Source organism: Anthonomus grandis, unplaced genomic scaffold, assembly GCF_022605725.1.
Source record: "Anthonomus grandis grandis unplaced genomic scaffold, icAntGran1.3 ctg00000184.1___fragment_3, whole genome shotgun sequence".
NCBI classification, from domain to species: domain Eukaryota; kingdom Metazoa; phylum Arthropoda; class Insecta; order Coleoptera; family Curculionidae; genus Anthonomus; species Anthonomus grandis.
The window spans coordinates 72,310-99,736 of NW_026088439.1; the positions used below are offsets into that span (position 1 = coordinate 72,310).

General features: G+C 35.1%; 4 protein-coding genes across 4 annotated transcripts in view; 2 read left to right on the forward strand and 2 right to left on the reverse strand.

Annotated features, from left to right (window-relative positions):
* Positions 1-3,662, forward strand: part of LOC126749516 (uncharacterized) — a 6,361-nt gene extending 2,699 nt beyond the window's left edge. The window contains exons 2-3 of the mRNA XM_050459214.1: positions 3,109-3,335; positions 3,392-3,662. Coding sequence (XP_050315171.1) covers positions 3,109-3,335; positions 3,392-3,625 — 461 coding nt within the window. The 3' untranslated portion in view covers positions 3,626-3,662. The remainder of the gene's footprint in view (positions 1-3,108; positions 3,336-3,391) is intronic.
* On the reverse strand, positions 3,616-9,323 carry LOC126749515 (39S ribosomal protein L10, mitochondrial-like). Its single transcript, XM_050459213.1, has 3 exons — positions 9,187-9,323; positions 8,110-8,625; positions 3,616-3,860 (listed from the first exon to the last, which is right to left on the reverse strand). Exons 1-3 carry the CDS (start codon positions 9,206-9,208, stop codon positions 3,658-3,660), a joined length of 741 nt encoding a protein of 246 aa, XP_050315170.1. The 5' UTR covers positions 9,209-9,323; the 3' UTR covers positions 3,616-3,657.
* A 936-nt stretch (positions 9,324-10,259) lies between these two features.
* LOC126749512 (heat shock protein 83) lies at positions 10,260-16,056 on the forward strand. The gene is made up of 2 exons (XM_050459210.1): positions 10,260-10,427; positions 13,724-16,056. The coding sequence occupies exon 2, from the start codon at positions 13,724-13,726 to the stop codon at positions 15,863-15,865; it is 2,142 nt and encodes a 713-aa protein (XP_050315167.1). The 5' UTR covers positions 10,260-10,427; the 3' UTR covers positions 15,866-16,056.
* Positions 16,057-19,987: 3,931 nt separating this feature from the next.
* LOC126749519 (zinc finger Y-chromosomal protein-like) lies at positions 19,988-27,208 on the reverse strand. The gene is made up of 4 exons (XM_050459216.1): positions 26,875-27,208; positions 21,081-21,324; positions 20,790-21,021; positions 19,988-20,442 (listed from the first exon to the last, which is right to left on the reverse strand). The coding sequence occupies exons 1-4, from the start codon at positions 27,145-27,147 to the stop codon at positions 20,028-20,030; spliced, it is 1,164 nt and encodes a 387-aa protein (XP_050315173.1). The 5' UTR covers positions 27,148-27,208; the 3' UTR covers positions 19,988-20,027.
* Positions 27,209-27,427: the final 219 nt, after the last annotated feature.

Below are 27,427 nucleotides of genomic sequence, written 5' to 3' on the forward strand. Positions count from 1 at the left end.
AAAACGAATCCAAGACTTATTTTTTAAAGAAATGGGGGACTATTGGTTGACCGACCAAAACCTGGTTTTGGAAGTACTAATGACGGCAACACTGCTCGCCGTTTTTTTGAGAATGCTGCTAAAGCTTCGGAAATTACAGGCATTAATCAAGATTTGATATTTAGATTCAGAGTAATTTTATTAACAATTTCTAGTGGTTTTCATATTAAAATCGATAGTTTTAAGGATTACTGTCATGATACGGCCAGAAAATTTGTAGAATTGTATCCGTGGTACAATATGCCAACTTCCGTGCATAAAATCTTAATGCACAGTTCTGATATAATATCATATTTTTTGGTTCCAATTGGGCAACTTGGCGAAGAAACCCAGGAATCAAGAAATAAAGATATTAAAAGATTCAGAGAATTTCATGCACGGAAGTTTTCAAGAAAACAAAACATGGAAGATATATTTGTAATCTCTTAATATCTTCTGATCCTTGATGTGAAAAAATCATCTGCTAAAAAGCTTAAACAGTACCCTTTAGAAGTTTTGGCATTTTTTGATGATCCAACAATTTCTGCTGATGAAAGTGATAGTGAAGATATTGATTGATTTTAATTATTATTAAGATAGGTTAGGCTTTACTATTATTACAAAGTTATTGTTAAATAAGCTCTGTATATACTTTACATACTTAAATATATTACTCTGAACATGTATTTTAATTGCTTATTTTTACACACAAAGCAAAGGTTACTTATAAAATTAAATAGCACAAAAACAAACAAATCACAACTTTATTTAGTAATTTATAATAAGAAATTTTATTAAACTCAGGTACTTATATTATCAAAAGTCTCAACATTTTGAATTTTATTTCAAAAATTTTCCGTATTATGAATTTTAAACTCTTAACTGAAAAATTGTTGAAATAATAACATTCTGAAATTTTTTTAAGGAAATGCGTACTTACGCAGCGCCTATGTAATGCAATAAATGAACCCAAAGGGGGCGCGGGGGATTTAAAAAAATGTCTAAAATGAACGTGTTATCTTAGTTTTAACATTTTCTGATGAAAATGTTAAAACATTGAAAATGAAAATGAAAATGTTAATCTTGTCTCATATAACGTAATTACTCGCATGCTACATCATTACCCCGGTTTAGCAATAAGTTATATGCTTCGGACTTTAGATCCAATGATCTCTGGTTCGATCCCTAAGTTTTTTGAAAAACCTTTTTGTATATTTTTTCTTTCATAATTGTATTTGTTTTCATTCTTTATAAAATAATATGTAAAGAATTTACTGGATGTGATATTTGGCGTTTTATAATTCATATTTTAGTCAATAACGATACACGATGGTATAAACTTATTTTTTTTTTATGTTAGTGTGAGTCAGTGTGCAGTTTTTTGTATTTATATATTATTATAGGTATGTCTTTTCTGTTAATTAGCGTTCTGCTCCATATTATTTAATTTTGTTAATTTTACTTAGGTCTGATGATGCCCTAATGCGGCAAAACGCGTAACCTTTAAATAGACGCTTGATTATGAGACTTGGACTTTGAGTTTACTTTCTCTTCCCCTTTATTCATATACTTAAGTCTCTTTGGGAATGATGGATGATTATTTTGAATTACGTAATGCCAGTCAGGCGACACTTATCCGAACCTACAGGAAGAACCTAATTGCACGGAAAAGTTTACTGCTGAAAATTTGGTTTCTTCAGCAATGTTTACTATTTCAACTAGTTCCAAAATTTATAAACATCAGATGCAAAGCACACACAAGGGCTTCTACTGCAGCGGTAAAGAAAGCTCAAATTATTTGGATTAAAGAAGAAATAAAAAATCATTACAGAAATCTAAATACCGTTAATTCTAAGCTTAAATTTCTTTATTTGACTCTAACTTTTGTATTATCTTTTTTAGAATTTTGTATTTTGGATTTAAAATTTAGGGACGAAGTGGAGTCATTTGGATCTGAAACTTTTGGAAGATTGGGTAAGAAAATTTCCAACCTTAAATCGTCCAAGTTGACACAATTAAAACAACGTAATTTACCTGAATTTAGAATACAGAACTTGGGTGGTAATTCATATTTTGATTTTCACAAAAGATTTTTGAATTTATCTGACGTTTCATTTTCAGCCCATGAAGAAAATATTCTAAGTCATAACTTAAAATTTAATTTTTCGCATAAAGTTGATTTAAAAATTAGAGAAACGCTAGCCGTCGAGGCTGAACATATCTTACAAACTACAGATATTACCAACAAAAATATCCTTAGAGCAAATATTATTTCTCTCTTAAATTCTAAATTGGACAAAAACAAAACTTTTAATTATAATGGTAAGCACTTAAAATCCTTAAAAACTAAAATTGAACAACATGACTTGATTGTCACTAAGGCCGATAAAGGATCTTGCTTAGTCATTATGAAACGCACAGATTATGTGAATAGGGTTGTGGATTTTCTCGATACCGATGAGTTTCAACCTTTGACTAGGGATCCCACAACTTCATTTTTTACAAAAATGAAGGGTGTTCTCGATAGATCTTTATTAACCTTGGAGTTTTTTAATATTAGAAAGGAGGCTCTTTATCCTATGAACCCTAAAACTTGTGGTTCATATCAGCACTACTACTATTTATGGCCGGCTTTTCCCCGATTTTCGCCTGTGTGCGGCGTCTATACAGGAACAAAAACTAAATATTTTTTTAAAATACACTGCCTTTTCGTAAAATAAAAACTATAGTTCTATAATCCCCATTCATTTTAGGGCAAATTTGATTTCTTGTGCTTTTTTCGTCCGACATGCGATTTTTACCGCGGGAAAAAAATTAAAACATTTTTATGCATGGTCAATTTATTAGTAAAAAAAAAAACTTTATAAACATATATACATGTACATTATTTTACCATTTACCATTTTACCATACAACAACTCTAATTCTAGAAATGTAGCGGTATTTATTTAGTTTTTATTAACCTAAATTACGTTCTAAAAGGGTTACAACTTTCAACAGTCTGTAGCTCAAAAGCTAAGGAGTTTAAGATGTAGTTTTTATTTGAACTTTTTCTTTAAACTACCATTAACCTATAGTCCCTCGTTTCAGGTTCGACTTTGAAAAATTACCCAACGGGACGCCCAAAAGACTTTTTCATCCAACTTCTATCGGACGTGACCAAATTTTGCCAAAGTCAATCGTACGAACTTGAAAAGGTCGCCTCCGTATTATCACAGTTTTATTTAACGCATAACTACTTTACCAGCAGCGTGGACGTATCGGCGGAGAAAGTTTATATTTATTTTAAAGATTTAATGATGTGCCACAGTTTGCCCGTAAATTTTCCTCCCTAAAGTGTCCCAAATTGAATCGATAATTGACCTTATTTCAGTTTCCTCCATGCAAGAAGAAAATATTCACTTTAAACGAGGCGAGGGATATTCTCGAATTTTTCTGTAGGATTTACACAAGGAACCTACCGCTCATAAAGTACTTGTGTCTGCCCAACTTCGCTTTGTATCTGAACTACGAGATACCTCCTGCCCCTGTTTTCGTCACCAAAGGGAAAAAAGTAACAGGAAAAGAGAAGAAGGAAAAGAAAGGAAAAGGCAAAAAGAAAAAATAACAGTTTACTGTACAACTTATTTATATATTACACTATTTTTCTTCCCCAAGTTGTTTTGCTCTTCCTTCCAGATGTGACACTAACGTGGTTTGATGCGCGTTCAGATTGCTGACCAGTTGGGATCCAGCAGCGTTTAGAGTTTGCACTAGACCAGCCTGGGCTACTTCTAAGCTCGGGATAGTGCTGTAATATTGTAGGTCATCTTTGCTGACCAGTCTGTTTTCATATATTCCCGCTAAAATGTATTTACCACTAACACAATCATTTTAACAATAACTATCAAGAATTATTACTCTTTAGAATGTGTGCCAGGCAATTACTGATTTATTTATTAGGTACTCATACAAATCAATACAATGAAAGTTAGAAAACAAAAAGATAACTAGCCCATATATATTTAGTTAAAAAAAAAGCAAAACTGCACTATTCTACGGTATGTAACCACCAAATGGAAATTAACCGTCAAACACTCAAGAATTGAGCTTTTCTCACTCTTCAAAGTAAACAGGACAATGAACCATTAGGTACGATAAAAAAACCATATGATTCTGTCAGAAAACAGTACATACAGGGTCAAGGGCGTCGCCAGCCGGTAAGCTAGGGAGGGGCAACAAAATATTTACATGAAAATCAATTGAAACATAATCTTCTAGGGTTCTTTGCGAATTCGTTAGTCACTTTGTTAACAAAATCGTCCAAGTTTTTAAAAATGTGTTGCCTGTGTACACTCATCATAGTGAGTTTCAGACATAGTGCTCCTCAACCAGGTTCTGATTCGCCTAAGGCTACTAAATGACCTTTCAACTGTACAAGTCGTATACAAGGTAATGCAACAAGGATCTGTAAAGCCTTCTTAATTTCAGGAAAGAAATCATCAGTTTCCTTGAGGATGTCCACAACACTCATTTTGACCGATTCTGGTTTTTCCTCCCATATTTTTTTGCAAAGCTCTATCTCATTTTGGGTATTTGTAACACCGTAAAATTTTTTAAATTCCTCGCAAGCCTCTTCAAGTTCTTCCAAAGAAATGTTTTTCATTTGCGCAGGATGTAGTTTTGACAAAGTAAATGATGGTCTGTTTTCTGCAGAAAACGTTATTTCTAGGGAATTTATAATTGAGTCCAAATAAGGAATTGGTTATGGACCGCACGTTTACTGTTGGTTCTAAAAGAGCGGAATATTTGGCTATTAATCCAAGGCTAAAAATAAACGAAACTTTGAAGGTGCAGCATGGAGCTGATATGCATGTTTCCTTGTCGCAATATTGCCATCTCGAGACAGGGATTCTAGTTTTTTTTTTTTTTTTATGGTAAACACAAGCACAAGAGGAAAGTCCTATGTCACTCTTGGAGTGGTGCTTGCGCGAAGATATTTGTGGGCATTTATCTTGAATCGCTCTAGGTTGTATGCGTCGGGAAATATGAGAGGTGGAAGCCCGATCCACAAAGATGTTCTCCAGATGAATGAGTCCCGATACAGCGACGTCCTTGGGGTAGGCAGGTGGACTCGATGTTGATGAGCCGCAACTGCTAGGCGCGTCCTTCTTGCTGGAACAGCCCTGGGTGGAATCAGGCCTGCCAGCTCAGAGGACCACTTACCGTGATAATAACGGTAGAATAAACAGAGATCAGCCACCTTTCTCCTGTGCTCCAGACTATCCAGACTCTTTGTCAATTCTGGTTTGTCGATAAGATGAATAGCTCTCTTCTGTATAGAATCCAGCAGGTTTAAACTATGCTTGGGTGCAGAGCTTCAGACATGCGAGCAATATTCGAGGGAAGGGCGTATTTGAGCCTTATAGAAAGTCAGCAGCTGTTCTGGTGTATACAGTTTTTTCGTTTTGAAAAGCACTCCGAGTTTTTTGGAAGCAGCCCTGGTGACCTCGGCAACATGGTCATGCCAGGACACACTATTGGTGACCTCGACTCCTTTCATTGGCAATGTTTTCCCTGCCATAACCAGCTCCGGGCTACCAAGGTTAGTCTTCATAGTAAATAGTGCCTCCATTATATCACAAAAGTTCTCTTTAAAAACTCTGATGCTCTTGCATTCCTCGCTCCACCTTGTTTCGCACAGCTTGGGAATATTGGGTACTAATTTTCTTCTTAGAACCGTTTCACGAAAAAATGTAATTATATCTCTGATGGCCCCAACTGTATTTCGGATCTTCGGCAGAGCATTCAGATCATTGATTACCAGGTTGAGTTTATGTGACGAGCAATGAAAAAATAGTGCTTTCTTGTATTTTTTACGCAAAATAGCCTGAACGCCACCTTCTTTTCCAGACATCGTGGAACAACCATCGAATCCCAAACCGACGCATTTATCTGGATCGAGATCCTCTTTCGTCAGGAATTCGTTTATTGCCGTGGCAATCGATTTAGCGTCCAAGGCTGTAGGCTCAGCAAATCCGAGGAATACTGCTTCAATGTTGCTGGTTTCCTCAACAAAATATCTTATGCCAACTGAGAGCTGTTCCTTTCCAGAGATATCCGCTGTTTCGTCTGCTAAAATGCTATATGCTTGCGATATCTTCACACTTTTGATGCAATCGGCCTTAATAACATCTCCACAAATACTGATTTTGGATGTCAACCGATCGATGACTTGCATTTTTCTTTCCATGCTCAAGATGGTTTTTTAAAATAGTGTCTCCTGCGTCAATTCGCATCTTATACAGCCCTTCCAGAATTCCATCACCATAGCTTGCCCCCCTTAATGCTAGGTCGTGGGATCCGCAAAACGCAATGCAGGAAATAATCGAACTTATAATTTTCCTGTTTTTTTCAAGACTTTCCATTCGGCACATTATCAAGAAAAGATTTAGCTGCTTCCAATGCCGTCTTATGAAAGTGAGTATCTGCGTGTTTTCTGCAGTATTCATGAACATCTTTGAACTTACAAAACGGCCTTATAATGATCGAACCTAAAACACCTCTAACGGAGCTCAGATTGGGTGGAAATAGTGTACAGAAAGCTCCTTTTTGTTGGCGGGAGTATGCTAACCATGGTGAGTACATTTCCAACCAGGAATGATTGAATTTTCTTTTCAGAGACTATGGGCGTCTTTGGCAAAGTCGTACGTTTTCCGTAGTATCCGTAGGTTCTTGGCTCAAAGTGAGCCAAATCGTTTCAATTCGCTTTTCACTTGCGAGCGCTTCGAGCCCCCGAAATGTAAATATGTATAGGTATATATAGTAAAGCCTTATCTTAGATTGAAGTTACTTAATAGCTTAATTATTAAGTGAAATTAGAAATTAATAAGTGATAAGTTACGAAATATACGTTTTCAAAAGTAAAGTTTCAATTAGCCGGATGACTGGTTTAGCCTTAACCTCCTAAACCTAACAGAGGAGAATCAATTTGTTCATGGGATAAAAATGGCAGGTAGTTAGGGGTTTCTTTTCACCCTTAACGATATAAAAATTCTTGTTCAATAAAGGAGTCAAAGAAAAGAGATTTAAAAATAACATGCCTGGTCGCAGATGGATGGAAAGATTTCTATTTGAACATCGAAAGGAGTTAACAAAAAGAAATGCAGAAAATGTCAAAAGATCTCGTTCTGAAGTATCTGAAAATATAATCAATGATTATTTGTCGGAATTATTAACATCTTTGGAAGGGGTAGAACCAAGTCATATCTTTAATTATGATGAGACTAACTTTACAGAAGACCCCGAAAAAAAACGAGTCATAGTTAAACGGGGTTCAAAACATCCGGAGCGCGCTGCATTGATAGTAGTAAAGCTTCTGTCTCTGTTATGATGGCCGGGACATCCTCCTTACGTAGTTTACAAGAGTGCGCACCTGTATGATACTTGGACTCATCATGGACCTAAAGACTCTAGATACAATCGGTCGAAATCCGGATGGTTTGACACAAGAATCTTCGAAGATTGGTTTTATTCTATTGTGATTCCATTTGTAAAAAAATTAGAGCACAAAGTTATGATCGGAGATAATTTGTCAAGTCACCTCTCCCTTTCTGTAATACAGAAATGTGAAAAATACAACATTAGGTTCGTGTTGTTAACCTCTAAGCCTCCTCTCTGGCGATGCCCTTGTACAGGGTGTATATAGCCATAGGTAAACTCTACTGGAATTGAAGTTTTGGGAATTTCCTTATTGCATTTTAGGAGTCTTATTAAGAGTTTGTAGGATTTTGTTTTTTGAATTAATTTTGCTCCATGATTAATGATTTGAAATACATTTGATCATTGTCATTGATAATAATATATTTTGTTTTTTCTTAGCTAATTTTGCATTGTTAATTGTTCTGATTTTGAGAGAATATTGTTACTACTTGTAAAACGGTTTAATTATCCTTGGTATTAAGATTAAGTCTGATAGTTATTGTTAATTAGTAATTAGTGGTTAGGTAGTATAGCTTTTATTTCTTTTTCAGAAATATATATATTTTTTGTAATGGGGTTGATCCCGTGTATAAAAAAAAAAAAAAAAAAAAAAAAAAAAAAAAAAATTACCCATTAAAACCACTGCAGGAAATTTCTTCAAAATCTTCAACATCTGTTTAATCTCAGGTTCTGGACTAAATATCAACATATTCCTGGACACATAAAAGTCCAAAACGGTCTCATATTTAGTGCCTTTGATGGCCATCTCGAGGGTCTTTTTGCCATACTGTCGAAAATGCATATTGGACAACTTAAAAGCTTTGAACGCGTTAAACTGTTGCTCCCTCGGCATCGGATTTAGATGGCACAGACCGATAAGCTTCGATGTGTGAAACCATCTGTTCACTTCCTGAGCGATAATTTTTTGAAACATATTTTCTTCATCCTCTTTTAGTTTGTAAGGGGGTATCGCGTCTTTGGTGCACAATTCTAATGGAGTTTTGCCCTTGGTCTTCGATAAGAACCATGGTTTCGTGAGGGCTAAGAATTTCGCTTTTTCGAAATGGGGCACTTGCGGTCTTTGCACGTTTATTTTCCCCCTGAATCTTTTGAAAGTGAGTAGAGGGGTTAAGGCCTCGCAAGTTGCTATAATAAAAATGAAACTTGTAATGGAGTATTCCTTAGCTAATCCTATATAATACAACTGAAATAAAATTGAAAGTTGTGTGAGCCAATAAATAGTTGCTTGATATTATTATTAGTGAGAATGTTCCATAATAAATTGGCCTTGCTGTGAATCTTGGGGTTCAGTAAAGTGGGCTTTTCTGGACTGAGCCTTATGCAGCCATATCATATAAACACCATATAACTTCAGTAATAGTAAAAAGAGACACTAAAATTAGTTCTTCTTTTTGAATTAGTATCTTTCTCAATTTTGATGCTGTTTCTTAATTTTTAAATGTTAAAACCATGAATAAGAGATAAGAACTCTACGTTGATAATTTGTAAAATGTAGATGGAACACAACTTTCAACGTTACTTGAAAGGGTGTAAAAATAAACCCATTAAAACCCAAGAAGGAAAGGCAAACTTATAATAACGGTTCTCTTAATGGTTTTCATAGAAACTCACATATTTACGAATTAAGAGGAAGAGAGATTTATATGTATTTGAAGCCTGGCAACTAATGAACTAAAGAGACATTACCTTTTTTCACATATAGGGCCATATTTTATTAATGTGTAGCTTTTAGAGACTGTTCTAGAACCAGAAACTTCCTGAAACCCCTTTTGAAACCAAAACAAACATAACCACAAAATATTAACCTAGGGGAAATCTCCGTAGTATTTTATGAACATAACCTAGAAGTTTCTGGACGTGCGTCGAGCGTAAAAATAAATTCCAATGGAAACTTTCGTTTTTAATAAAACAATATATTAGCCAGCAAGGAGTTTATTGGCCTAATTTAAAAATAAAAAACTAGATATTCCTTCAGAAGCTTTATTCATAATACAATACAACAAGAACTCCTAGGATTTAATACATCGGCCCACCTCAAGACACCATTGATTGAGGTTATATTTTTTTTGTTTTTATTTAGCCCAAGAGTGCCATGGAAATGCGCTTATTGTCGTATTCGAGATTTTTCCATTGATTCTCTTGATAGCCCCATACGTATTGATTTATCGAGGATATTCTAGAATGTTGAACCCGACATTTCTGGAAATATCGATTTGTTAAAAATGTTCACAACTAGAATATTTTATATTTACTGATTTAAATTATATAAATTTTATTGGGAAAAAAAGCCTGTGAGATTCAATTTTTAATTTAGACGTTTAGAGAAGGCAATACAACAAGAGAAACTAAATAAAATAAAGAGCTGTAAAGAAATAGTGATGTTTTAGCTAGTAAATAGCAGTAAATACCAAAACAAACTTATTATAGGTACATGAATTTGATTTAAAATGCAACTATAACCTTTATGATAAAACATATTTCGTGACAATTTTTGATTGCAATTTATTTACGAATAATAACTAAAATAAATAAGAACCAATATTGTATGACCAAATTACCCAAAACCCCATAAACAACCCATTTCAAAGATAATTTTCACAATAAACCCCAGAATATTCGCGAAACTGGCCTCGAAACAATAAACAACATTTTAAATTTAGCGCGGATTATTCCGGAAGTTTATCTCTGTCTCGCTCGCACGATCGACCCGCGAACGCCTCCGAAATGCTTCCATTTACTTCTCGAATTTACGTGAATCGCGTCGCCTATAAATACCAGCAACGAGTCGATTCCGGCGTCAGATTGAATTGAAAGTTGTCAGAGCGCGAAGCGAAGCTCAAAGCGATTTTTCACAAGTTTCCCCAAGAGTTTTCATTCGAATAGTGAACGTTTTTTTATTACTTTTAACTGCGTTATAAGCCATAAAGGTAAGAATTCACTTCATTTTATTGTTATTTTGTTACTTTTTGTCGTGGTTTTGCCGGCACGTTTTTTGTAAGGCACATTTCTTGATTTAAATGCTTTAGGGACCCTTTGGACAACGTAATTCCATGTGGTTTATGTTTTTTGTGTCCTATTTTCACCAGGTCGAGTAGTATGCAAAAAAATGTCTTCTGGGGGAACTTCTTCTAATGTGTTCTAGAACTATAATGTTTTGGGAATGATTCAGTTTAATATGCACAAAGCTGTATAGGGAGAAAAACACCACTACTAAATTCCAGAACTTTTTCTAGTTTTGGACCATTAGATAATAAAATTTTTCAACATTTTTTTCTAGAAGTTGTCTGAATTTCTTGGGAACATGGTGCTCAGTTATTTCAGATGGGTCGACTACAATTAAGTTCAAATTAACAAAAATTGTAATCTTGTAGAACTGCAAACTGTCCAAAAATCTTCCCGGAAAATTGGGTATTTTCACCACCCAAAATCTATTTGTCAGATAGTTTCCCCAATGGTCCAAAGCTGCTAATTTTTCAATTGAGATTTTGATGTTCACTCTATTAAATATAACCTAGACGGGCTTCTGTCTTTGAGAAGCCTGTCTAGGTTATATTCATTTAAGCTCCTTCTCAAGCATTTTGGGCCTTTTCTTTTCTTGGTCTAGACAATACCAGACTATGCAGTCAGAGATTTGTCAAGTTTAGTTAATTTTGCTCTAATATCCTCCTTTGGAATCAATCTTTAGATACATTTACCAGGTCAGCAACTAAAACACTAAAGCAGTGGTTCAGTGGAAACAAGCATTCATTTGCTTAACTGTGAAAAGACCGTTTTTATTTTAGAACAAATCAATCCCGTGAAGACTGCCTAGAGACAGAGTATTAGACCTGCTAAATCAAGTTCTTGGCATTTATATTGACCGAAACCTTAATTGTCGAGATCAACTGCAAAATGTACCAAAAAAACAGTGCATGTTTCTCTATAAGGGTTTTAAAAAATTATATAAGTCAGAAAGTCCTATTGCGAGTATGCTATGCCATTTTTTATTCTATTTTGAGATACAGGGTGATTTTTTGAGGTGGGGGTGGTTGATAGTTCTATGCCCTTCGCAGTTCAAAAAAACAGTTGGGTTACTTTGGAAATGGCACCAAAAGAATTTAAACAACTAAGCATTCTTTCCTTCTTGGCTATCTACATATTTCAATGTATTATGTTTTTGGTTAAGTAATGTCCATCTCTTTGCCCATTTTTTAGTTAAACATAAACAAAGTGTTTTCTGGGTGTAAGTTGAATGAAATGTCATTGAATATTGAGAAATGTGGGTTCATGTTATTGAAGTATTCCCTTAAAACAGCTTGACTCAGTCTAGGGGTTTAGGTGTCTTTTTGGACCCGAGACTTACTTTTTCCCACCACTTTGTGTATACTTACCATAAAGAGAGCTAATAAACTGCTTGGAATTATCAAGAGATCTTGCAAAGACTTCATCAATGTGTCAGCATAGAAGTCACTTATATATACTTACCTAGTGAGATCTCTTGAATTTTCCAATATAATTTGGTCACCTCATTTTCTCATTTACACTGCGAGGATTGAGAATGTTCAGAGCAAGTTATGCCAGATATGCTCGTTTGAATTTGGGCCTGAATCTTACCTGTTCTGAGACCATGTCATACTCGAGTCCATATATGACAATGTATCCTCTTACACAACATGAGGTCAGGTGTTTCTCCATATTCCCTTTTGCAACATCCTATTTACTAAATAGTCCTATTAACAGAATAGCTTCTACAGTGAATAGATTTGCAAAAGATCTTGACTTTTTCAGTACTTCTTTAAATAAATTTAAGTCTTCAGCTAGGGCTATTAACTTGGGATAGTACCCTAGTCCCACTCTTTAGGTGGTTAGGCTTAGCTAAGTATTGTTTATTAGAATATATTATATATTATAAATTATCTGTTTCAGTCTATTTTTGTGCTGCAAAAGAGGGCTGTCAGAAGTTTATTTAGGGCCCATTCTAGAATGCATTGTGGTAATCTTTTCAAAGAGAGCCGTATTTTGACCCTACCATCATTATTTATTTTGGAAACTGCATGTTTAATATTCAAAAATAAGAACAGTTTTCCAATCCGACATCACAGTTATCCTACCAGACAGATTAATAATATTCCCCTTCCTATTCCTCATTTTACATCTATCAAAGATTCATTTATATATCGCGGTTTAATGATTTATAATCACATTAGCGTGGAATTAAGAAGTGTTCAGTCTTTGCGCCAGTTTCGTTGTAAACTGAAGTCATATTTGCTTCTAAAAGCCTTTTATTCGATTGAAGACTTTTTTAAGGCTGAGGATGTTGTGTAGTAGATGCTAAGTTTTTAATCTGTTAATTTTAATTTTGAACATACCTTTATGTGTCCCTTTATCTCTGCTACCTTTGTCTACATGCATGGATTTTATTTTATAAAGATTTTGTTTGTAACATTTTCTCTTGCATTTTTTTTTAGGCATTTTATATGTTGTATAAATTTTTTATATTTGTTTTGTAAAATCTAATTTGATTGTATTTATTTTCTGAAGCTTTGTCAATAAAATTCGTGTACATGTACCAAATTTTCGACAATAAAGTACTTGAAAAAAAAAAAAAAAGAAGTATAGTTATTACTTAAGATTACTGTTGACCGATGAATAAATAAAAAGGACAACACAAGAAGCCTCAATTTAAATGTTCCACCACATAAACTGTCTTTAACACAAACAAGTCCCTTGTAGGCTTGTGTAAAATTTTTCAATAAACTTCAAAACTGCATTCAACAGGAAAGGTGGTTTAAAACAAAAGTATTTCAACACCTCATTAGCATAGAACCTTACTCGGTAATGGAATACCTGCCCTATTTGTCCTTCTAGGTAGCATATTCTTTATGATCTTTTGGTTTAAATTAGGTTATTAATTTTTTTGTGACATATATTTGCTCAATTATGTGATTAAACTCTCATTGCATCTTCTAATCTTGGAATTAAATTCTTTCATATTCTTCCTCAAGACCTTAAGGTACTCTCATTTAATAAATTTAAGCCCAAAGTAAGAGAAATTCTGTTTGAGCGAGTTTTTTTTTTTATGATGCCACAGAATTCATCAGTGCATTTAATTTAATAAAGTGTACTGTGTGATTTTAAGTCTCTTAAGTTTTAATATGCAACTAATGTCTTGCATATTGAGTCAAATAAAAAGCCTACTCTACTCTCTACAGAAGTAACCTAATCTGTAATCTCTTTGTTTCAGATGCCAGAAGAACAAAGCGGCGACGTCGAAACTTTCGCCTTCCAGGCGGAAATTGCCCAGTTGATGAGCCTGATCATCAACACCTTCTACTCGAACAAAGAAATCTTCCTCAGAGAATTGATTTCCAACTCGTCGGATGCCTTGGACAAGATCAGATACGAATCGCTGACGAACCCGTCCAAATTGGACTCGGGCAAGGAGCTGTACATTAAAATCATCCCCAATAAAGCCGAAGGCACCCTCACTTTGATCGACACTGGTATTGGCATGACGAAAGCCGACTTGGTGAACAACTTGGGTACAATTGCTAAATCTGGAACCAAAGCTTTCATGGAGGCGCTTCAGGCCGGTGCCGATATCAGCATGATTGGTCAGTTTGGCGTTGGTTTCTATTCGGCGTACTTGGTGGCCGATAAAGTCACCGTGGTATCGAAGCACAACGATGATGAGCAGTACATCTGGGAGTCTTCGGCTGGTGGCAGTTTTACAATTCGTCCTGATCATGGGGAACCGTTGGGTCGCGGTACTAAGATCGTTTTGCACATTAAAGAGGACCAGACTGAATTTTTGGAAGAGCAAAAAATTAAGGAAATTGTCAAGAAGCATTCGCAGTTTATTGGTTACCCCATTAAGTTGGTTGTGGAGAAGGAACGCGAGAAGGAGTTGAGCGATGATGAGGCTGAGGAGGAAAAGAAAGAGGGAGAGGAGGAAGATAAGGATAAGCCAAAGATTGAGGATGTTGGTGAGGATGAAGAGGAAGAGAAGAAAAAGAAGAAGAAGACTATTAAAGAGAAATATACTGAAGATGAGGAGTTGAACAAGACCAAGCCAATTTGGACCAGGAATCCCGATGACATCAGTCAGGATGAATATGGTGAATTTTACAAGTCCCTTACCAACGACTGGGAAGACCATCTTGCCGTGAAACATTTCAGCGTTGAGGGACAGTTGGAGTTCAGGGCTCTCCTGTTTGTACCCAGGAGGGTTCCGTTCGATTTGTTTGAAAACAAAAAACGCAAGAACAACATCAAACTGTACGTCAGGAGGGTCTTCATCATGGACAACTGCGAAGAATTGATCCCCGAATATTTGAACTTCATCAAGGGTGTAGTCGATTCCGAAGACTTGCCGTTGAACATTTCTCGTGAGATGTTGCAGCAAAACAAGATCCTGAAAGTCATTCGCAAGAATTTGGTCAAGAAATGTCTGGAATTGTTTGAGGAGCTCTCTGAAGATAAGGACGGCTACAAGAAGTTCTACGAACAGTTCTCGAAGAACTTGAAATTGGGAATCCACGAAGACACCCAGAACAGGTCCAAATTGGCCGATTTGCTCCGCTTTAACACCTCGGCGTCCGGCGAGGAGGCGTGCCCACTCAAAGAATACGTCAGCAGAATGAAGGAGAACCAAAAGGCGATTTACTACATTACCGGCGAAAGTAAGGAACAAGTGGCCAACTCCGCCTTCGTCGAGAGAGTTAAGAAGCGCGGTTTCGAAGTCGTCTACATGACCGAGCCGATTGACGAGTACGTCGTGCAACAACTGAAGGAATACGACGGCAAGCAGCTGGTCTCCGTCACCAAAGAGGGTCTCGAACTGCCCGAAGACGAGGAGGAAAAGAAGAAACGCGAAGAGGACAAGGCTAAATTTGAAGGTCTCTGCCAAGTGATGAAGAGCATCTTGGACAACAAAGTGGAAAAGGTGGTCGTGTCCAACCGTTTGGTTGAATCTCCCTGCTGCATCGTCACTTCACAGTACGGCTGGTCCGCGAACATGGAGAGGATCATGAAGGCGCAGGCACTGAGAGATACTTCCACCATGGGCTACATGGCGGCCAAGAAACATCTGGAAATCAACCCCGATCATCCGATCATTGAAAATCTCAGACAGAAGGCCGAGGCGGACAAGAACGACAAGGCCGTCAAGGATTTGGTCATCTTGTTGTTCGAAACTGCTTTATTGAGTTCCGGTTTCACCCTGGAGGAGCCTCAAGTACACGCCTCTCGCATCTACAGGATGATCAAACTGGGTTTGGGCATTGACGAGGAGGAGGTCATGTTGACTGATGATGCACCGGTGGCTGAAACACCCGCGGAAGGCGGCGACGCCGAAGACGCCTCTCGAATGGAAGAAGTCGATTAAGTCGTCCTGTTACTAGTTTCTAGGACATGTGTTGTAATATGTTCTGCATTCCTCATTTTTGTATTTATTTTTTTATAGTATTACGTAACATCTTATACCAAATAATGTAAAACTCTCTTCAGCTCTTTGATTTGTTGTTTGGCTGTGCATTGAAAGAAACTTGGATGAATAAAGGATTTTTTCCCCATTAATTGTGTTGTTTATTTCTGTTACTGTACTAGGCATTAACTGAGTAAATAGTGATAAACTTGTGTATTTAAACAAACAATTGTTTAATGAATAATTATAACCAATTTGGGGATGCAGACCCTTCTGAGCCTGACTATAATTTGTGAAAGTGTTTCACAGGAAATTCCTAATAAGTCGAGCTTGACAGACCAAGAAGATAAACTTTACTTTAGGTAGCTTTACAAGAAATCCTGATCTCATAGCTCCAAGAGAATTAAATGAAGGGTTTATATAAAGAGAGGGATTTGATGGTTATAGGGTCCTGATCATTGGAGTAATTTTATTGTTAAATGTATAGTGCACTCAAAGATATGCCGTTGACTCCTACTACCATAGATCAATTAGACCCATAAAACCCTTTGTACAAGGTACGACGTTTTTAAAACGTGATAAAGGGAACAGGGTTGACTTGAAAAGTTCTAAATGAAACTAATTAAATAAAGAATTAGTATTTTACTAAAACAGGTTTAAAAGTACACAAATTTATATATCATAATAATAATAAGCTTTATTTCCAACAGGTTACATATACCCAGTTACAGGAAAATCAATTAAATATATAAATGTACGAATGCATGAATTGTATTAGAATCATGCAACTAAACTATAAAAGAATTGCTATATAATTAAAAAAAAAAGTAGTGAACTTGAGAAAATAAATAAATAATAAAAAATCAACACTAAATTAGGATAAGAATCAAGAATTAATTTAAATCAAAAGAGCAAAAAAAAATGAGTAAATAAATGTATTCAAACTAAATAACCTAGCCTCCCCCACCGACCATACGCAGGCGATTTAAGATAAGTGCCAAATCGTCATGGTGAATGTCACAAGAATCAGCAATAGTGTTAAAGTTTTGACACATAAAGTGAATAGGACTCTGGTATAGAATGTTGGACCTGGCTGTGTCCAAGTTAAAAGCTGGACACTGTCTGGATCCTGGGCGTGGTATATGAAAGCAAATCCTTTGCAAAAGGGATGGGCAGTCAATTTTATGGTTAAGTAAATTAAACAAGAATTTCACCGAATGCATTTCTCTCCTCTTCGCAAGTAACCGTTCAGTATATCTAGAGAGCAGCAGGTTATGGTCAAAACCCCTTGGAGGATAGAATCCATCATCCTTAAATGCCAAATATTTAAGGAATCGCCGTTGGACTGATTCTAATAGGTGAATGTGCTGGTTGTAAATGGGAGACCAAATGAGGGAGCAGTAGTCCAGCCTGGATCTAACAAATGCATAGTAGAGAGTTTTGGCAGTGTTCAAAAAAAGTTTGCAATTTCTAATAATAAAGCCTAGCATGCGAGTGGCTCTAGAAACAGTATCTTCGATGTGAGGGATAAAAGAAAATTTTTGGTTAAAGGTTATTCAAGATCCTTGAAACAGGTAGACCTTGCCAGAGACTTTCCATTAACTGAGTAATTAAAGGCAATTGGACTTTTGATACGAAAGTAGGTGGCCACATTACACTTGGAAACATTAAGGTTAAGCCGGTTCAAAGTGCACCAATGATGTACAGTATTGATGTTCTTTTGCAGTAGACCACAATCTGCTATAGAGTCAATCCTATGGAAAAGCTTTAGGTCATCAGCATATGCTAACCGAGAGCAATTGAGGGTGGAGATCAATTCATTAGCGAAAACGTTAAAGAGAAGGGGGCCCAAGTTAGAGCCCTGAGGAACTCCAGAGGTGGGTGAAAAACAAGCAGATCTAAAGCCTTCGACCACTTCGACTTTGACATCCTGTGCATGCACGCTTTTGCATTAGAAATACCCATGGGCGGAGTTAGGGGGGGGCTTAGCCCCCTTTAAAATGAAATAAGCCCCCCCCAATTGTTCAAAACGTAAAAAACCAGAAAGTATAAGACTTAAAGAATATGTGGTTGAAGCTTCCACTTTCGCAGTACACGAAGAAACGTTCTTAAATTCACCTTTGATAAAAAATGAGGCACAAAAGTTTTGGCTAATTTCAATTTATTATAGGTCTCTCGACAATATAATAAATCATCTAAAAATAAGATTTTCTTCCGATAGTCAGAAATTAGCTAAATCTGTCTTCAATTTTTTGCAGATGGATTTTGATGGTAGTTTGGAATTCATTAAATTGTATGGAGATACCTTTTTAATCGATATGGAGCTATTAAAAGCTGAAAAGACCGTTATTGGGAATTGCATAAATAAAAGTCAGAGCCACAACATTACCATTTCTGATATTAAAGATGTATTAAGAAAAGAGACTTTTCCAAATGCATATACCGTTATGCAAATAGCATTAGTTTTGCCAATTTCTTCAGCGTCCTGCGAACGCTCTTTCTCAACAATGAGAAGAATTAAAAATTGGTTTAGGTCAACGATGGGTCAGGATCGATTTAGTTCTTTAGCACTAACCACTCTTAGTATTGAAAGTGGTCTAACAAAGTCATTGTTGCCAGATGAAATTTTAAAAGAGTTTTTAAAAAAGAAAATCGAAAACTTTTATTAGAGTAGTTATAAGATAATTTTATTGGATTTCATTTTATTTAAGGACATTTTAAATAAATTTTGCTTTTACTATTTTTGAAGAATTATCGCGTTTCATTAAAATGATATTGGTTTTGAAGGTGGCAGACAATGGAAAAGTAATATCTAATTGTCGGATTTGCATTGTCTTAATTAATTTAAACAAAGTTAAACACGACGTTTTGGTTGGTAAGTATCTCCAACCGTTACCAAGTGTAAACTGCTAGTTTACACTTAATATAACATTTTAATATAATAATGGTTGGAGATACTTACAAACCGAAACGTCGTGTTTAACTTTGTCTAAATTAATTAAGTCCGACAATTAGATATTAAAATGATATTATTTTGAACTTTGAAATTTTTCTTGAAAGTTTAAAATTTTTTGAAAAACTAGCGACTTTTCACGTGTATGCAATATACTCCAATACATATACAGAATGGTTCATACATTATGGATATTGCAATAAAATTCAGAAACGTGTTCCTTGGATGAAACCTAATATGAAAATAAAAGTAAAACAAATTCATGATATTATGTATATAATATAGCAAATTAGAATAGAAGCTGTTTAAGACTATTCTTTTTTTTTATAATTTTAACGGCTTATAAGGGAAAATGAAGGTGCCCACCAAAAAATTCGTTACCTCCGACGGCGCCTGCGGCGGACTTTTCTTTGATGGCCACCCCCTCACCTCTTCGTGTAACTCTGCCCCTGGATGGGAGCTTCAGCCCCCCCATTTTTGAGGCTCTAACTTCGCCCATGGAAATACCTAGTGCATTAACTTAAACTTTTAATAATGTTGGGCAATATTTACTTATACAACTTTACCTATGCTCATATAACTCTTTCCATCCTATTATTTTACACTATTTATGTAATTAGTTCTAGTACCTTCAATTTTAAATGGGTTTATTTAGAACCGTCGCTGTCGAAAGTGCAGACAAACATATATTTTTACTAGTTAATTTCAAATATTTTTCTATCAATAAATACATATACATTAGTAGCGAAACAATATTGTCACTTCTTAGCGCTGTATAAGTGCATCAGAATACCTTTTGAGTGTTTTTAGAGTTCTTTTTTTTTGTTCTTTAATTTTATTTTTCATGATTATTATACTAATTAGCTTGTAATTTAAATTTAAGGATTACCAACTGCTAATCCTTTAAGTTGTCTGATAATAATAGCGCATCAACTGACACGCAGTTGAACAGAATATATAGATCTCGGTTTCGAACAAACTGAGAGCGGTCAACTAAATAGGAGTTAAGGAGCTTTATATGAACCAACCAGGTCGTATTATCAACAACTTTTGCTTCGAACGACACTCACGGATTTTTCAAGGGTCATATTAGATATCTACAAGTAATAATAATAATTAAGTAAAACACATTTAGTGGGTCAACAAAATTTATTTCTAATAACACTTTATCTAAACAATAACATTCTCCTGTCCTTCATTAAACCTTGTCAAAACTAAAACTTTACCCGCTTCGGAAGGTTCACTCTCTTGTTCATCCCTCGTCCTTTTCAAATGGGATTTAATTCTCGTTGTCGTTTGGGAGGATTTTTGGTTCACAAAAACTGTATCTGACTCCGCTAAACAAGCCCCCTCTTCGTTATACGCACTATTGAACAAAGCGAAGTTATCTTCGTCCAACACGACGTATTGCTGATCAGCATTGTCCAGGATAGCAGCGCCATTTTCCACGTAATTGCATAAATTTAAAATGTGTTTGGCGAAAATCGAGTTGTCGGTGGTCGTATATGGACAGTTTAGGCATTTTAAGACCCCTTTAACGTTACGGTCGCTGTGTAAAATGACGTGTTTATTGAGGTCGTTTAGTCTAAAAAAAAAGAAATAATTCAGGATTATGCACCAGCAAATGGAAAAATGGTGCACTGAAGCCATTACATGCGAAACCACAAATAAGTAAAAAAACATTTTAAATATAAAGAATTAAAAAATACAAATATTGATACAAGACATAATTTTAGATTAAAGACAAATATCACGATAAAAGCAAATTTTGAAGTGCATCCTGATAGGATTTTTCCATACTATAAAAAGCCCTTCCAATAATAAAATTCTAAGTGTCGAAAGGTCTTCAAGGAGTCCAGTGTTTTCAGATTTGTCAGTAAATGGTTGAACATTTTCCTGCTTTCATACAAATTTTCCTTTCAATAAACTCACCTTTTTGAACTGTATCCACATTTGGTACAATTAAACGCCGCTCTTTCGCGATCCTCCTCCGATTTGTGAACAATCATGTGCTTCCTCAGATCCGATATCCTGCGACAAGTATAGCCGCAAACATGACAGGTAACTAAATCGTCTAAAGACTTTGAATGGCAAATCAGATGAGCCCGAAGATCACCTTTTCGTTTTGTTGTGTACAAGCATTCAGGACAACCAAAGAGAAGTGCTAAAAAACAAATGGTTTGCAATAATATTATACTGTCTATATATTTATATACCTCATACCTTCAGACTTTTTGCAGTGGGTAAGCAAATGTTTGGGCATATCGTTTCTTCTCCTGGTGGTATAGAAGCATTGTGAACAAGAGTACAAGAAAACTTCCGGGGATACACAATGTATCAAGAAATGTCTGCTCATAGTCTTCCTTTTATCGGTTTCATATTCACATTCTTCATATGGACAGACAAAGATGTATGATTTTATAAGTTTTGCTTGTTCTTCATGAAACCTTAAGCTTAATTCGTTAACCTGCAAAAAAGAACAAAGTTTTTTTTTTTTTTTTTTTTTTTTTTAACAAAGTAAGAGGTATATTCAATAGGAATTTTTTGCTTGTAATTATAACTATAACAGACTAAGACAAGTATAGTAAAATATTATTTGGCAACAGATTAAAAAAAAAATACTAACATAATATACTGTTTGAACCAACTATCACCACCTAAATGTGTAAAAAAATAAATAAATTCAGTGTTGTATAAGCTAATAAGGCAATAAAGCTGCATTGTGTTCTTCTGACTTCATATTTGGTGTAAACTAAATTAATCCTGATAAACCTTGATTTTATCATAATCAATTGGTACCATATCCTTGGGTTTCCTGGAATACTTCAACCCAATTTCATCAGCAACTTTTTCAATCACCTCCAGAGCATAATCAAGCTGCTCCTTCGTATGCCCTGCTGACAAACAAATCCTAATTCGTCCCTCATACAATGGGGTGTCAGGATATCCCACTCCCACAGTAGCAATTTTCTCTTTTATCAAAGTTCTCACCATACCAGCGATTTTCGAGTACAAATAAACCAAAATTGGCACCACGGGTGAGTCCTCATTCCCATGAATAATCACCACGATTTGGTTCAACCTTGTTCTAAAATACCGGGTGTTCCTTGCCAAAGCTTCGATACGCCTTTGGCCCTCTTTGGTCCCATCAGAATCTTCAGGACAGCAATTATTTGGGCAGCCAAAGGGGGAGACGTTGCCCAAGCATGCCCAGAAACCAAACTATGCTCCCTCAAATATATTATAAGCTCCTTGGAGCCTGCAATATACCTTCCGGCACTCCCAAAACTTCTCGTGTAAGTCAGTTTAGCAAAAAATAATGGCTGTAGTATTTATAAATTTGTAAGTTGCCCTCAAGTTGTTGATAATAAATTACTATCACAGATGTTTTGTTTGAAAGATATGCGGGAGAGGCTAAGGTTCCTTGTATCATTACATAAAAGAGACCCCATTCTCTTGCCAAAAGAAATGTTATCTGATTATAGGAAAAGGTATAGACATGCAACTAAAAATGCTAAAATTAAATCAAATGATGATTTTATTATGAATTCAAGTAAGCGCCAGCAGGCTATGTGGAGCATTATAAATAATAAAAATCAAAATTTATCAAAAAAAAGCTCATCACTTAATGCAACTAGTTTTAATCATCATTTTTGTTCCATCGCTGAGAAAGAATTAAGTAAACTTGAACATACTGACCAAACTTTTCAAGTATATCTGAACTCCATTCCACATACCAACTTATTACCCTTCAGGTTTAGAACAGCTAGCCCTAATGAGGTCATGGAAGCCATTGATGAATTCAAAAACAGCCACAGTAAAGACTCTGATGGAATGAACACAAAAATTATCAAAGCTATACAAAATGAAATTATCATTCCCTTAACTAAATTAATCAACCACTCAATACTCACTGGCATTTTTCCAGCAGCATTTAAAACTGCAAAAGTTGTACCTCTTTTTAAAGGTAAAGGATCTGCTGATGACTACAATAGTTATCGTCCCATCTCCCTCTTACCTATTCTGTCTAAAGTGCATGAACGAATCTTAAAAAACCAGATTAATGACTATTTTGAGTCAAACCAGCTCTTTGCAGTAACTCAATTTGGCTTCAGGAAAAACGGGACAACAACTTTGGCTATAGACCATTTTACAAGTAATATCCTGGAAGGATTTGAAAGGTTTCTTGATACCTTGGCCTCGTTCCTGGATCTCACAAAGGCTTTTGACTGTGTCACACATAGCATTCTTCTAAAAAAACTGGAAGCCTACAATTTTCACCGGGAAGCAATTAAGATGCTTGAGTCATACCTGTCGAATAGAGTTCAGTTTGTTGTCTTTAATCAGAATAAGTCTGATATTAAGCCTTTGAAATATTCGAGTATTTTTGAAATATAGAGTTCCACAGGGGTCTGTCTTGGGACCCATACTATTTCTTATCTACATAAATACGTTGTTTTAAAAATTTTAATGTATACAATTTCAATGCAGACATGCACAATTTGCCGTGGGATAATATTTTTTACGAAAATGACATTAATATGAAGATATCTATGTTTAATAATTTTATTTTAACCCTTTTCGATAGGCATGCGCCTGTCCGAGAATCTCGCATTACTAAGCCTAAAGCACCATGGCTCACAGAAAACCTAAAAATCTTTATGAGACAAAGGGACGATGCCTTGCGTATATTCAAACAGTCAAAACTATTGGAAGATTGGAATACTTACAAAGGTTTAAGAAATTTTACTTTGTCTCGGGTTCGGAGAGAGAAGAGGAAGTATATCGATTCACTTTTTTTAAATAAAAGAGAACCGAGTCAGCTGTGGAATGCACTAAAAAGTTTTAATATTTGTAAGAATAAGGATGGTCTAATTCCGTCGTTTCTCTCTGATCTCAATGAGATAAGTAATTTTTTTGACTTAACCGCGCAAGTCAATCCAGGCTGTGAGGAAAAAACGTCTTATTATAATAATAACTTTTATAGAGATGCGAATATGTTTAGTTTCCATTTAACGAGTCCGGATGAGGTTAACAAAATTTTAAATAATATAAAAACAATTGCGATAGGTACCGATGAAATTTCTTCATTAATGCTTAAGTATTGTAGCCCCTTTGTTGACTTGTACTTAACCCACATTATAAATTGTTGCATAGAGATAAGTTACTTTCCTGATCAATGGAAAACTTCAATGGGAAAACCTTTGCCTAAAATGTCTACTCCTACAACTCTTAATGACATTCGCATTATAAGTATTTTGCCTGCCGTTTCGAAAATTTTTGAAAGAATTCTTTATAATCAGATATATAACTATTGCTTATCTAATGAAATAATACCAAATTCACAATGTGGGTTTAGGAAACATTTTAACACTTCGGTAGCACTTTGTAATGTAACTGATGACTTATTTAGAGCTTGTGATAAAAACATGCATACCGTTTTAGTGCTGTTGGATTATTCTAAGGCGTTTGACACCATTAACCATAATTTGTTGTGCGCTAAGCTTAAGTATTACGGTTTTAATAATAACTCCTATTTGCTTTTAAAATCCTATTTGTCTAATAGATATCAAACGATTTTTTTCGATAACAGAAAGTCTGAACAAGTAAGTATTAGTTGTGGAGTACCGCAGGGTTCTATTTTGGGTCCTTTGCTTTTTATAATGTATACCTCAAATGTTTTAAAATCGCTTAAATATTGTAAGCTTCAGGCATTTGCTGATGATACGCAAATTTATTATTGTTTTGATTACAGCGACTATAAAGAGGCCGAATCACTCATAAATGAAGACCTGCAAGCACTAGGCTTAAACTCAAAAAATCACAATTTAAAATTAAATCCTAATAAGTCCCAGCTTATGATATTTGGTAACAAAAATCAAACAGAGTTTTTAAAATCTAATATAAATATTAATTTCGATAATACAAGATTGGAATTTGTAAACAACGGTAAAAACTTGGGGGTTATTTTGGATGAACAATTAAGATTTAAGGAACACCTTAAAAAAAATTTTCAAAGAACTTTTATGTCCCTGAAAACATTGTATAATAACCGCCATATGTTAAATGTAAAGTTAAGAAAACAATTATGTGAATCCCTTGTACTGTCTCATTTTAATTAGGCTGACGTAGTTTATGGGTTTTGTCTAGATTTGGAAAGACGGGTAAGAATTCAAAGGGTCCAAAATGCTTGCGTTCGATTTGTTTATGGACTCCGAAAATTTGACCATGTATCTTATTTATATAGAGATATTAGATGGCTTAAAATGGATATGCGCAGGATATTACATTTTGCAGTGTTTTTATTGAAAATAATTAATGACACATCTTCCCCTGTCTCCCTTAAAGAAAGACTAATTTTTCGGGACACTGTTCATGGTTTAAATATAAGGTTTTCTAAAAGAATTACGGTTCCACTTCATCATAGTGCCATGTTTCAGAGGTCATATTCTTATAATGCAGCAAATATTTTAAATAAAGTACCAACAAACCTAATTAATTTATCAATTCAATCTTTTAAAATAAAATTCAAGGAACATCTATTTAATTTGCAAACCAATGGAGATTTTTTTTAGTGGCTTTTGTTATTTGTGCAATTTTTCTGGCAAATTTAATGTTTGTTATGCAAGTTTCTTCTAGTTTCTTCTAATTGTAATATTTAATTAATAATTTCTTGTAATTTACTAATTAATTTGCCTACGATAATTTTTTTTTTTAACTACCTAATTTATTTACTGATGGTAAAGTATAGCTTCTGGTTCAGTAGAGTAGCTCTTTAAAGCTAGACTGCGCCAGTGGTTTATGCTACTTTTTTTTTAATAATGTTTTTTTTTTTCAGCTTTTTAATAATGTTTTTTTTTCTCAGACATGTTTATGTAATTTTAAAAATGAAAGGCATATTTATTTATTTATTTATTTATAAATGATCTGGCCTTTTCACAGGGGGGCTCTGTTAGCACTGTTCTGTTTGCTGACGACACAACTTACTATCAAAGTTATCACCCTTCAAATATCATTAATTTAGATCTCCAGACCCCGGAGAATAACCTCTTTCAATGGTTCTTGGCAAATCGTCTTTCTCTCAATAGTTCAAAGTCACAAACACTTAATTTTACTTTGCGGCACAATACATTGACTGAGCATCCTGCTTTTGGAAGCTGTTCAGATGAGGCTAAGTTTCTTGGTGTTCACCTTGATCCAGGATTGACTTGGGAACAACATATAGTCAAACTGTCTAGTAAACTGTCCAGTCTGTTATTCCTCTTTAGAAATCTAGTGGGAATTACTTCCTTGCAGGTCTTACTTACAGCATATCATAGTAGTTTTCACTCACAGCTAACTTATGCCACACTGACATGGGGTCATTCCTGCCATATAGATAAAGTATTTGGGCTGCAAAGAAAGTGTATTTGTATTGTGACTGGTCAGGGTTACCGAGATGACTGTAGGGAATCTTTTCGGAAGCTTAAAATATTAACTTTGCCGTCCGTGTACATTATGCAGTGCCTGTTGTGTGTTCACCAAAATCTGGATCACTATAGAACCCACCTACATTTTCATAATTATGAAACTAGGAATTGTAATGAGCTAGTGCCTGAGTTTAGCCGGCTTGAGAGATCAAGAAATGGAACCAGATTTTGCACCAAAATTTTATAATTGTCTTCCAACAAACATTAAATCTCCTAGCCTTCCGCAGTTTAAAAAACAAATAAAAATGCATCTTTTGAGGAGTACTTCTCATCCCAATTTTAATTTTAATCTTATATGTTAATATTGTTTAAATAAGAATGTATGTTAAGTGTTTTAGGTTTAGTGCAAATATTGTGATTAGATGTTATATTTTATCATGCTTTTGGGCAAAACTTGTTAATTTGTATTTTATCTTTATTTGTAAGTAAGTGACTTGACTTGTAATAATGCATTGTATGTATATTATTATTAATAATTACTACTACTACTACTACTATTACTACTAATAAAAACATAACCTTACTAACGACATCTCACTCTTCCTCACCTCTGGTATATCCTCCTCTTCTGTAGGTACAATGCCCCTCTCAGCTTCTATTAGACTCTCTTCGTGAAGAGCTTCGTCATGGCTGAAAAAGTGCTCGTCCAACTCATCAAGAATTTCCGTTTCGTATTCACAATATAAACAGGAAAATATTTCATTACAATTATTTTCTGTATTATCCTGTTCTTGTTGTTGTTTATGATGATCTTCTTCTTCTTCTCCCACTTCTTCTTCGGGTTGTAGCTCCGCAGTCTCTTCTACGTCTCGCGCGCTCATTTTTTACGAAGAAGAAAAGAAGTGTGGTCACAGCAAGTAAATAATATGCAGAACGGACATTAGTCATTACGCCACCATAGAGAGAACTTTTGAGAAATGCCGGTTGCACATGTTAAGAGAGAGAAATTCTTGTGAAGCGCCCTCCAATAAACGTCATGTATCTCGAACTAATTTTGAAATTTATATACCAGTTGCACCTACTTGTGAATTGGGCTTCAGTATACATGAACCTGAACATAACCCTATATAACTTAACTATATTTGTGTTCTGTGACATAAC